The following is a 12,963-nucleotide window of genomic DNA, read 5'->3' on the forward strand; positions in this document are numbered from 1 at the left end:
AAAGAAAAACTCTGTACAAGAGCTACTGTGTCACTCTACCCCGTTCAAAACCTTTATGCTCACAATATGCAGCACTTTTAATATAAAGGGCAATTTCACCTAAATGTAGAGTTCACTCTAAAGAGAAAAAAATAGACAGTTAAAATATACAGGCGGGCTTAGTTGCTGGTTCAAATAGTGAAAAATAAAAGTTTCTACTGCTCTAAAAATCTCTCATCTCTACATATTTGGACAGCAATAATATACAATAGAGATTACAAACAGTGGATAAAGCACATTATCGTCAGATTAGAAAGTGACCCATGTTTGAAAAGACAGACATATGAAAGACATACAAACACACAGAAGATGACAGAGGCTACTTTATCTCTCAACTCTAATTAAAACACCCGGAAATGTAAAAACTTTACGAGTAAAACTGAAACGTTTCCTGATTATAAACAGTCTCCAACATATAAACTAAAAGACAACTGCAACTTTGCCTTTTAACGGCTCCCCTCCTACAAAACGGATGATCACAAATTACAAAAATGCTCCCAGAAATGCCAAAAATGCAGTTATAAAATTTTCATACAAACCCCACGGTACAAAGACTCCCCAGTCCCCCCCACTCCACTCGGAGTTTACCCTGCTGCCGCGGACCGCAACATAACTGAGTTGATTGTGAGTGGAAAAGTCCATTACCCAATTACTTAACCATGCTTTGAGGCAGAGTTGAGAGACAGATGTGAGCCAACCTGTCAGCTTCAGTGAATTATGCTGGAAGAAGTGGCTGAAAGATAAGGAGAGACAGACTTACAGACTCAGCCACCGACAGAAACGGACACCGGAGTTCGATGAGAGGAGGGTGGAGTACTTGTAGGTCGGTTAAGCCTCGTACAAGTTTCACCTTCCCTGAAGGCCTTTTAAAAAATAAAATAAATCCCCCTCCCTCTCCTCATATGTGGACCTTTGCCTCTTTCAACTAGTCATGTTTAAGGAGGCACAAAACTAGCTAACTTTTTTTTAAACTTGCATTTTAGAAGAACACTAAATGGAAAAAAGGTCAAAAGAACGGCAGGATGCTGTGGGTGGGGCAGCTTATTTTGGGTGTTCCCTGTGGAAATCAACATGAAAGCACTGCTGCACTGAGACTAAATGAAGACCCCCCCTCACATGAGGTCCAATTTTTTTTTTTTGTACAAAATTGAGCTTCTGTTACAGGGGGCTCATCTCAGCATCAGCAGGCTGCTTCGATAATATACAGTGAAATGTGACCCTGAAAGACACACTGAGTTATACGAGGCTGATTCATGCTTCATGCAGCAGTACAAACCTGAAAACAATGTGGTCAGTATAACTAGGTCTAATGTAAGGTGATGCTGCGTCTTCAGGACTGGCTGAATGAAGCTGGTCTGCAGTGTCGACCTATCTTTGTGGGGTTATTATTTTTTCCTGGCAAAAACAAAGGTGGCGCTTATTGAATATGAGGGAAGTCAACTCCAAATTGCACATTTAGCTTCAGATGAAACATTTCCCGACATCGGCTGTGCACGTTTTACAGCAGTTTCCAGTTGAAGCAGTGGCTAAAATCGAGCGGGATGTTTGCATTGTGAAAACGGGACAGGATGAAGTTAAGAAAGGGGGACAGAAGGTGACACTTTGCTATATAGGATACACAAAACAAACAAACAAACAAACAAACAAACAAACAAACAGCCATCAGCTACAGAATGAACTTCCAAGAGTCTGCTGCTGCTTTAAAGATAAGACTGCCACCGACCATCCAACGAGCGCTGCTGCCTCGCCATCTGCGCTCTGCAGGCTTTCTTCTCATGGAGGGGCTACACTGGCAGGGATGGCTGATTGGGATGTAAAAGGCTGCCAGAGAGTAAGTCTGCAACTGCCCTGCCCCTTGGTATGAAGACGACACTGACATTTTTGATGACAAATGAACCTTTTTCCAATTCACTTCTTTCTTCTCAGCACTGCAGGTGCCAGGTGAGGTGTTGTGTGAGGTGGGGGCGCCGTTCCTCCAGAGAGGAGTCGGGTTCGGACGCAGCCTGACTTGGACCACGCTTCTTAATCAGTCAGAGGAAACCACAAGCCGGGTCTGTGTGACACCTGGTTTGTTTAGTTTTTGTTTTGTTTTTTTAAGCAGAGCTAAGAGGCAGCTGACTGCAGCTTGTTGTTATGTGACCTACAGAAACAGGCAAAGAGAGGAGGAAGAACACAGTTGGAAAACTTCTTGTTGTTGTTTTTCTTCTTATTTTTTTTTTTTATTAAAGGCTTTACAAAGTGACAAATATGTGACTAGGGGAAAGTACAAAAAAAAAAAAAATGCAATAGCAAAACATGTATTGGATGCCAGTGGGTCAGACGGGTTGTTGCAGACCAAGCAGCCATGTTGGTGAAATGTTACTGAAATGTGTGTTTTTGATGTCGACCCAACAATAAGTATACAGAGTCTTTTTTTTTTTAAAAAAGATTTATTTTTATTATAGTGGAGACCGCTAAGCTCGTCATATTCTGAATATGAAAGCTAAACTAGATTTTTTTTTTCTTCACTCTACTTTGTTTTTACAGCGTAAACCATTATTTCCTTTATAACATAAAACATATTCCTTCACAAAAAAGATAAAATATGAACATGAAATATAATACATGGGTACAGCCAATAAAGAAAATGTAATGAATGTCAAAAAAAAAAGAAGAAAAAAAAGAAATGAGGTAAAAATGTTCTGCAGCATGTTATAATGACAAAAAAAAGAAAGAAAGAAAAGAACAACAGTTCTATCAAAGCAAAAGTAAAGTGTGTGTTTGTGTCGCTCACGTGTGATTTTACAGTCAAAATCAACACCTGTGATCAGAAACTGAATCTCAGAGACCAACAAATTTAGCAAAACTTCTTTTTGCCTCAACAAAATGTCATCTGGTGGAAGAGTGTAAAAAAATACATTTTCCCTTGAATGGTTTGTGTGACCAACATGGCTGCCATTGTTTTGTTTTTAATGTTTTTAGACAGTAGAAACTTTTTTTTCTCCTTTATTTGCTTTTAAAATAAAAAAAATGATCACACCTAACGTGTGTCTTAATATATGCACTTTCTTACAAAGTTTTTAATGCTGTTTCTTTTAAAACAAGTGAAAACAGCAACATCCAGGATAGCGAATTATGTTTTGTTTGTTTTTAAGAGTGACCCCGGCACCCAGGAGTCTGACATCACAATCTGCAAGAGAGAGACAGAGAGAGAGAATGGATGACGTCAGTACATGCAGGTGAAGTACGTCGCCACCTCAAGCACATAAAGCTGGATGCAGACCACAAGACTTACTGAGCCCATTAAAACATCGTGGCTCAAATGCTCACAGGCGCTCCATCTTCTCAGTTAGGAGACGCCCGCTACCCTCCTCGCCCTATTTAATCAAACTAATGCACACACACACAAAGAAAGCCACCTGAAAGATAATGTGACTGCATTCCTGCCATCTTGTAGAGTGCATCCAACCAAAGCAATCACATGGCACAGCGAGGACAGCTCAGTGAGATGAGTTCAGAGGCACGACCAAGCACAGGCAGACAGTGGAGAAGGTGTCGGGTATAAAGGTGCATCTAAACAGGTCTGACTTCCACAGATCCTTCCCTACGCTCTGTCATACGACATGTCGGGTTGAATGGTAGAAAGTGGGCTTTTTATGTAGCTGCCAGCATGAAGTGCTCCGACGACACGATGAAAGCCTGAGCAGGTTTGTTGTTAGGAGTGCAAAGATGAGCTGACTGAAGCCTGAATGTGTGAAAGTGTGAAGGTCGCACTGATAAACAGTGAAGGTGTGAATGAAAAGAAAGAAAAAAATATATCCAGTAATTAAGCAAACACAACTCCAGCAAAACATTATCAACGACTATATAAATCTGACAGAGTGAAAGATTTGAATTAGACGTTTCTATTCGTTTCTTTCTGAAGTGTGTATTCCTCATCCGGTTGGTGTCAGTGGATAATGTGAAATCTGTTACAAATACAGGATGCTGTGCCGAAAACCTCCTTGCGATCGGTTTTGGTCACTTGCAGGTTGCCGCAGTCGCCGGCAGTTTGCATGGAAGATGGCGAATTGTCTGCAAACTGCTCCCTGAGCTTTATGCAAAACAGTAATAGGGACTTCAAAGTGAAAGCTCTGCTTTAATGCTCCAACCAAAACATCTGAAAAGGCCCAACTTTTACTCGTGAGAGCAAACGTTCTCCGTTTCCGATCTGCATCGCACTTATTCGTTTCTTTATGGCTCAGACAGCGAGCGGCCAGTGTTTGTCAGCATTTTCCATGCAGACTATTGGCAACTGTGGCAACCTGCCTGCAACCTCCAGCAACCACCTATGAACCAGGTTTCCCTAGCGACTGGAGGTTGCCAGGGAGTTCTCTGACTGGTCTCTATGCCTGTGAAACTGGGGCTGTAAATATGACCATACTGGATCTGTATCTTTAGACCTTCTGTTTCCAGAGGAAAGCCAATCAAGAAAGCTGGCGTAAAGGGAAGGGCAGTTGAAAAGGGAAAGAGTTTGGTATTAAGGTCCAGAATTATATTTTAAAAAATAGGCACAATAGAGGTGTTACCGGCTTATTTCAGACAGAACAAGCTTGGTGGTTGAAAGAACATTTAAAACATTGAGGAGAACCATAAGATAGTGATCTAGGAGCAAATTTATTGTTATTTTTCTGTGAGAGATTAAATTTTATTGCTCTCACTTGAGTAAATCTACCAGTCAGAGTCAATTATATAGGGCTACAAGTGAAACTGCTAATTAGTTGGTGTCTTTCTGAAAGACACTGAAAATTCTCTCTGATTCTGGGTATTAAAAACAAAGCCCATCTTCGAAAGTACCCCGCTGCCATTTTGTTATCCTCATCATCCTCACCGTCATCTTACCTGCTGGCTTTGAAGCCTTTGAGTTTCTGGACAAAGAAGTTCTCCAGAACCTCGGCACACTGGTAGAAGGGCGAGTCGCTGGGGTTGTAGTAGCGGCAGTTGTCGAAGATTTTGGTCATGTCTGCTACAAACTCCGTCAGCTTGATGTACTCGCGTTTCTGTAACCTCTCCTCCATGGTGGAAAGGTCTGGCAAAGGGAGATTTAAAGATCTGGTTTGGTAAAAGACTTGATGGCAAGTTTGTAATATGAACGTCATTTAATTGTTAGTTTCTGGCAGAGAAACGCATCACATATGCGGAAACAGAGCACAAATATCTGGGTTTTCTAATCGATTTCGTTCCACAAATCAGCATGCTTGCTTCAAAGTAATTGCAGCTTATGTGGTATGTGCTTGACAGACGTTCAAATATGTTTCGTGGAAGCACAGAGCGTCGCTTTATATGTGACAGCAAAAATCCACAACCTCTGCCAGCATTAACCTCGATCTATTCAGCCTTCCAGATTAGTTACTGAGACGTGACCGATTCGTCATTCCTGAGGAGAGCGCCATTATCTAAGAGTCATTTCTGAGGGGGTGGAAAAAAGCAAAAATGGTTATCAGTTCCTCTCTTGAAAGGGAGCTTTGAGAGTTGCTAACCTTTTTAAAACAAGTAGAAAACTTAAGAAAATAAGAGATTTAGCAAAGAAGCTAACTGGCAACAGATGAGGCTCTACATAATCTGCCGTTGCTGGCAGTTCGCACTGCGTGGCATCCCCAGGGCTGCGTTTCAAACAAACACATCCGACTCTTAACCTCTTTAACCCCCACCCAGATGACCAGAGGCTCACAAACCTCATGGTCAATATCAAAGACCTCCTTCTTCTCTGTCATCAGATTTCATCTCAAAACCCTCCAAAAACTACCACCGCCAGCAGCTTCACCAGCCAAAAGCTCTTTTTATTTTTTGTAAACCAACAAGGACTTTTTCTTGCGGTAGACGGGTGAGGGGAGGACTAGAGTTTCCAGGACCAGGCCAACAGGAGCTGAATGTGGGGCTGGTCCCTTTCCACAGGGAGCCCGGCAGACACGGACCAGCTCATTAACGGTTTGTTTGGATGGAAGTTCAAAAAGGCCCTGTTGACGCAAGTCCCCATTTACATGGCCGGTTTGATCTGAGTTGGAGGGCTTCCTCCGTGTTGCCCTCCTGGCGAGTGGTGTTTTTGTTTTTTGTTTTTTTTAATGTTTAAGATATATAGAGCCTGGGTGTTACTTCCAGAGCCTAAAGCAACTCCAAAATAAAAAACCAGCACTAAAGAAGCAATTTTATCGCCTACACAGGGATAACTCCCAACCAATCCCATTCCAAGTTACTCAAATTACAAAGTACAAATTATGTACCAACTCCCACTTTTGTTTTTATATTTTTCTCCTCAAGGAGGCTACACACTCCCAACAATTACAGTGCTTTTCATCACCAATCCCTTAATTGCACCTCAAGGAGACAAAGTGCGTGGAAGAGCGAGGAAACATAATTGTGTCTTTCATCACATGGCATGTTTTATAAAGGCTGCTTAAGACTGATGCTGTGAATCGCAAGATGTGAGGACGATGCGAAGGTGGAATGTGAGGATGCATCCTGTCATAATGAATGAACCCTAGAAGTAGATCACACAGCTATAAAAAGAAAGCTTGATAGTTATAGAGAGTGTTGCATCATATTGTGCACCTTACATATGTTTTTACTGAGACAACCATCATATACAAAGTCCTTTATACAACCATCTATTAATCAATATTTTGCAATATTTTCAAAATGCAAAAGTTATAGTAGTAGTTAATATATGCAACAGTTAAATTTTACTGATGCAGCTTTGTCTTTCTGGCCAGGCACAAATTATTATAATAAATACAAAAACACCTTCACAAATGAGGTTTCTGGGAAAATTAACCTTCAGTAACATCGCCTAAAAAAGGTATTTACCTTAAAATTAAAAAAAAAAAAAATCAATGGTATGCTGCAGAAACTAAGCATCATATGCAATTTTAGTAAATGAGCTGAAACTTTTTAGATTCAGTGATATCGCTTTCAAGATTTCCAAATTGATGTGGGTTTTATTTCATTTCAGAGAAAAGGCTTCAGGAGTTATATTATGTAGACAGAAAATGAGGGGAGCTGTCAGAAAAGTTTAGAAAAAGTTTGGTTAAAATGTGCACAAGTATAAGTTCAGAAGTAACACAAACAAGGCTCAAATCCAGACCAGACGGCAACCTGCGGGGTTGAAAAATGAAGCCAGCACAGGAGTGTCAAAAACTCCCACAGAGGCTGGCCACAAAAGTGAGGCAATCCCCATAGAGTCCCTTATCAAAATGCCCAACCACCTGTTATATTAACATATTTACAGCCCGGTACAAAAGCTGTTTGTTTTTCTTGTTTCTACAGCTAATTTGACAGTCCGAAGGACTCGAAATTAGGGATGGACCGATCTGATATTACGTATCGGTCCGATACTGATCTAAAGTACTGGATCGGATATCGGAGAGAAACAAAAACAAATGCCATCCGATCCATTACATATCACAAAAGCACCTCACAAAACTTGCGACATGGTGTAACTCAGCTCATAACCTTAGCAGTCGGAGCAGTATGCGTCACGTGACAGAGCGGCTGAGCGTGCGAGACCTCTCAGCGGTCTGGTTCAGCATTTGTAGCCTCGCTACCAAACCAGCATTTCATCGCAGAGAAAGTTATCCCAGAGAGACGTAAAGCAAGTGTGTAAGTTCATCTCTGAATGTTTGTAACGCATTCCCACGTTAAGCTTAACAACCAATATATGGAGTGACTGCCTCTTCTCTCTCCTGTTGCTACTTCAATCATGAAACTGATCGGCTGATCGGCTTTTCTGTCGCGACTCCCGTCTCTCTTGTTTGTTTATCTCCCACTTTGCGCCAGAAAGAGGAAACCAGCGGCTGAACAACAGCAGCACGTTTAAGCTTGATAAGCTGTTGTTAGAATTTATTTAATATTACTTTCTAGACCAGGATCTTTTTCTACGTAGCTGACAACTGGTAACTGTGCAGGGGCGGATCTAGCAAAGTTTAGCCAGGGGGGCCGATAGGGCATTAACAGGGAAAAGGGGGCACAAAGACATAGTGTTTTGTTTTTTAAAACTTGAGTATGAATTTATACAAAATGCAGCAAGATATTAAAAAACAGTTTTATTGATTAAAAAATACACTATATCGGATTTATATCGGTATCGGCAGATATCCAAATTTATGATATCGGTATAGGACATAAAAAAGTGGTATCGTGCCATCTCTACTTGAAATGAAGGCAACTGAACTTCTTTTTGGTCACCTCTGATCCAAGAAGCTTCTTCAGCGCTAAAAAACTGATGGACATGTATTTAACCCCAAGTGTGGTTGTCCTCTTGGAACCCCTGAGAGTCACTGACCCGCCCCTGTAACCATCTGTGAATCAACGCGTGGGTCATTACTGTCATCATGGGGAAAAGGTGTGAATTACCTTCCTGAGACACTGCCCCATCCCTCCAACATGTGAGCTTTTAAGGTCACATGGGTCAAGCTGTGAGTGGGGATCGGACTGCATTAGAGGTGACTGATAGTTGGTGTCTGTTTGAAGTGCCTATCTGGATTTTGTTGAGAATTAATGTTGAGGGTGTGGCCCCTTTGACTGACATACTTGCAGACTTGTAGCTGTAACCTATACTTTTAACTTGTAATCCTACTTGAAATTTGTGCTTTTTTTTTGGGAGTAAAATTCTAATATTTTATTAGTTTAGTTAGGTCACTTCTAGCTCCAAAGAAACAATAAAACTCTAACATTGAGGCTATAAGATGCATCCAGAATAGGATTCTATAACGTTTTAGAAATAAGACAAGAGCTATTAACTGTTCATTTACAAATTTAAATAACTGAATTCACAACAGTGCACTCACCCATTGGTTCCTTGATAACCCTGTAGTAGTCTGGGGCGTCGTTCGTGTCCACTGGCTCCAGGAATGGCCACGCCATTTTATGTGCCTGCAGAGGTGGGAGAGACAAAAAAAAAGGAAATAAAGACAAAGAAAGGCGCTTGAGAAAGCTGAAACCAATGAAGAAAAACAAACAGCACCATGAAAATTACAGTGAAAGCAGGTGGGTCAACACAGATGTTCTCTCTCACTTTCTCCCACATTTCACAGACACACACACACAGACACACACACACAGACACACACACAGGCTGCTGGACAGAGGAGGAGAAAATTAGAGGAGAAGAAAGAGAAAAGAAAGGGAAGCCAGAAAAGACGCCGAGGCCAGGCAGCTGTCCAAGTAGGGGGAGCCAAACCCATCAGATAAGACGCACACAGAGGACTTTTTGTTTGCTGCTCTTGCATTGTAATGGGGCTACAAGGAGCTACAAGGAGCTACGTTAGTGTTTTTCCCCCATTGCTGATAATAAAACTACAACTACAGTCCTGCTGATTCAGATACTGCTTGGTGTGTTTATGTACTTGTTTGTGACCCTCATAAATAAGCTTCTGTGACTCAACCTTCTCTTCCACAGCACACATTAGCAGGTAGTCTAGGCTGGAGGGTATGACCCCATCTCTCGTGTGAGAAGTGAGCTTGTGCAACAGCTATAAATCTTCAGTTCACCTGTAAGGAGCGCAGAATTCTTCGCAGGCCATCGTAGTCCTTGTCGGTGAGCGGTGTGAAGACCGTCATGGCGTCCTCTGTCGATTGACACTGAGGACACACGTATTCGTCGATGTGGTTGGCCTCGCTCTGCAGGATTCCCACGCAGCGACCGTGGTACCAGTTCTGACATCGATCGCAGCCGATGTAAAACCTGAGTAGATGAAAAGTACTCACGGATTGGTGTCATTTACATATAAAGCACTTATGATGGATTCCTATTTGAAACATGCTCATATTGATAATTAAAAGAAGAAGAATTGTTTGCTTGGATAGTAAAGAAGCCATTTTTCATGTCTATGCTTAATATTTTAAACTACTTATTAAGAAAGTCTTATTTACCGAATGAAACAACAAGGTGACACGTAATAACAGTTGGTAAAAATGATTCTTTTCTTTACAAATGAATAAACTCCGTCCATTAAAAACAGCTGCAGCAACCAACTGGTCGTCCAAAGGGTTCCAGGTGCTGCACATTCAAACTCTTATTGGCTGCTTTTGATCACAGGCCACCTGGTAGAAGGCAACCTGTCTGCAAACAGTTGCAGGCCAGACTCAGACTGACTGGCAAAGGTTTGGAATTAGTTGCTGTCTAATGTATAAACTCAGATTGCAAACACACAGCAAACATTCTGAAGCAGTTTATGTGAACCAGTGCAACTCATCTGCAACACATCTCTTTGCAATAGTGGACTTGACTCAAGGGGTTGCCAACTGGTTATATTCATAAGTAAAATAGAGGTTGCTGAGCACCTATTGCATTACGCAAGTAAATCTGTCCTGACGCAACTGCGTCACTATTTGTGGAGGAATTTCTGTTTCAAGCTGCTGGATTCTGAATGTATGTAGTTAATATGAATTTCTGTCAAGGTAGACGGCAACAGATTTGAGATTTTGTTTGTGTATCCCAAACAGATTGCACGTAATTGCCAACTTGACCCCGATTAACTGTAAACTGATATCAGACTGACTCTATTTTATTGCTGTCTTGATGCACCAAAGTCACTTTGAAGACAGCAACTGACTGTGAGTCGTCACAGACCCCCTCCCCATCTTCCAAGTAACCATTTCAAAGGCAAACCAGATGTTGTTGTGTTTGTTGCGTCTCAAATCACTGTTTTTACTAGTGCAACCGTAGCATAATACAGATTTTGATATAACTGGATTTAAGGAGCTTAGAAAGAAATTTAAGAAGTCCTCGATGACTGAGAACCTACACAGACATAACTGGATCGCTACTTTCGACCTTCAAACATTAGAACTGTTATCTATAGGGAAAAAAAGTAAAACATAAATATACTAAAGACACATTTTCATCAGTTCAAAATAAACGCTACGGTAAAAATGAATGAACCAAGATGAGTTTAAGGAAATTGCAAAAGGAGCAAAAATAGCAACTGTGTCTGAAATTCTCACACACTCCATTAAGCTGAATTTAAAGCAATTAAAAACTTGCTCCTTACTGTGACTCGTCATATGGTGTCTGACAGATGCAGTACAGCTCCTCTGTGCTGCTCTCCTGGCCCCGCTTACACTCCACACAGATGTAGTCGTCCATTTTCTTGGCCTCCTTTTCTGTGATGCCCACACATTCTCCGTGATACCAGTTGGTACACAGATCGCAGCCAATGTAGAACCTTTAGAGAGAACGAGGACACACAGGTGTCACTGTAGACAGTCACCGGTTTACAGTAAGTCAATAAATACAATAAATTTTAGTTTTAAAAATAAACATATGAGATTGGAAGGATTTGTTCTGCAATAGAAGACAGGTTTAATTCAATGAGGACTTGATGAATAGAGCAATACTGAGTAAAACCCTGAAAATAAGTGTACATTTAAAAAGAGTAACTGGCTGAGAGTGAGAACATCGTCTATTCTTTGACCTCTGATATCAGGGCAGTAAAAACTGTGAATGTTTTAATGTGGACAGCTGCACGTCTCCAGTCTTTTTTCTTTTTATTCAGCTTAGTGCTGTCACCAATGCAGCTAAACTCGCTCATACAGTATTTTTATTGTGACAGTGTTTAACAGAGCATCATCATACTTGGTCTCATCGTAGGGCGTCTTGCAGATGCAGTAGAGCTTTGTGTCCTTCTTGCTCTCTTTTGTACTCGTCGTAGAGATCATTTTCTTCTTCTTGGACTTGGCTGACGTTGTCATCTCCCTCTCCTCTTCCCGTTTCCTCTTGTGTGCGGAGCTGACAGTCGTGCTAAGGTGATGCTGAGAGGTGATGTGGGACATATTTTTCTGTTGCTGGTTGTGGGCGGCAGCGACGGCGGCGGCGGCAGCCTGGGCTGCCTGTTGGGCTGCAGCTTGAGCCCTTTCCTTCTCCCTCCTCATCCGCAGCAGATCCCTCTTTAGCTCCTCCTGGAGAATTCAACCCCAGAAACGAATGCGATTAATGTCACTTCCTGCCCTTTTTGTGCAAAATAAAGGCATTCTAGTGCCATTTGTCACCAGTTCTTTATAGTTGCCTTTAAAACATCACGCCCAGAGTAAAAACCTTTATGCTTTTTTAATATTTTTTCATGTCTCAAGCTTGCTTCATACCTGGGCTTCTAGCTGCAGCTCCTTGTCAAGAAGTGCCCGCTTCTTCAGAATCTCCATCTTGAGGCTCTCTTTGTGTCGGTAAAGGAGCGAGGAGAGCTTACTGGCGTTGGCTAACCTCCTCTTGGCCTCCACAACCTCTTCCTTCTTCCTCCTCTTGGCTGCCTGCCTCTCATCTTTGTCTATCCGGTCTAGGATGAACTTCATCACCTGGTTGCACACGATCATCCTGAAAGGATGAGAACAGAATATGGTCGAGAGAGAAAACAAGAGAGTAATCACATCTCTTAAAACTAAAAATCACAACTCATAAAAGCATACTGTATTTAATGTTAAAGTGCTGAAACTGTGAATGTTGCAGACTAATAAGAAAAAAGCTAAAAGAAGAAATAAAAACCCAGAACTCTACTAAATCTAATGAAGGCCCATGTGAAAAAGTGCTGTGGCATTTTAAAGACATTAAACACACTTAATACTCCTGCTGAGAGAGCAGAGGAGGATGAAAGGGCTGGGAGGGAAAGGATTATCACATATCTGAAGCTAGAATTCAAAAAGTCAGTACAGTCAAAGTCACAGAGGAAGAAATGTATCCCTATGACACACCAGTGGGCTGGAGCAGCGCATTAATCCAAACAATGCTTCTATGTTTCATGAAGTACAACCTGTGTGGCTACTTTGAAATATTAAAATTTTGCTTTCCACATGTAAGAAATGGCAGTCCGTGTCAATGAACAATGAAGGCATTTCTCTGAAAACAAGCCCGCGGGGCATTTTCATGGCTCAGTTGTGTAATCCATGTAACTACAAAGTTCTGACTCAGGTTCTGAACTT

General features: G+C 41.5%; 1 protein-coding gene across 1 annotated transcript in view; it reads right to left on the reverse strand.

Annotated features, from left to right (window-relative positions):
* Positions 1–396: 396 nt before the first annotated feature.
* Positions 397–12,963, reverse strand: part of LOC146630837 (nucleosome-remodeling factor subunit BPTF-like) — a 57,925-nt gene continuing 45,358 nt past the window's right edge. The window contains exons 30-36 of the mRNA XM_085354982.1: positions 12,136–12,361; positions 11,630–11,952; positions 11,046–11,219; positions 9,544–9,736; positions 8,841–8,925; positions 4,900–5,086; positions 397–2,179 (exon numbers count right to left, since the gene is read on the reverse strand). Coding sequence (XP_085211108.1) covers positions 2,143–2,179; positions 4,900–5,086; positions 8,841–8,925; positions 9,544–9,736; positions 11,046–11,219; positions 11,630–11,952; positions 12,136–12,361 — 1,225 coding nt within the window. The 3' untranslated portion in view covers positions 397–2,142. The remainder of the gene's footprint in view (positions 2,180–4,899; positions 5,087–8,840; positions 8,926–9,543; positions 9,737–11,045; positions 11,220–11,629; positions 11,953–12,135; positions 12,362–12,963) is intronic.

This window comes from Diplotaxodon limnothrissa, linkage group LG6 (genome assembly GCF_057381915.1).
Source record: "Diplotaxodon limnothrissa isolate DT_005_m linkage group LG6, D_limnothrissa_male_GT1.1, whole genome shotgun sequence".
Taxonomy (NCBI): domain Eukaryota; kingdom Metazoa; phylum Chordata; class Actinopteri; order Cichliformes; family Cichlidae; genus Diplotaxodon; species Diplotaxodon limnothrissa.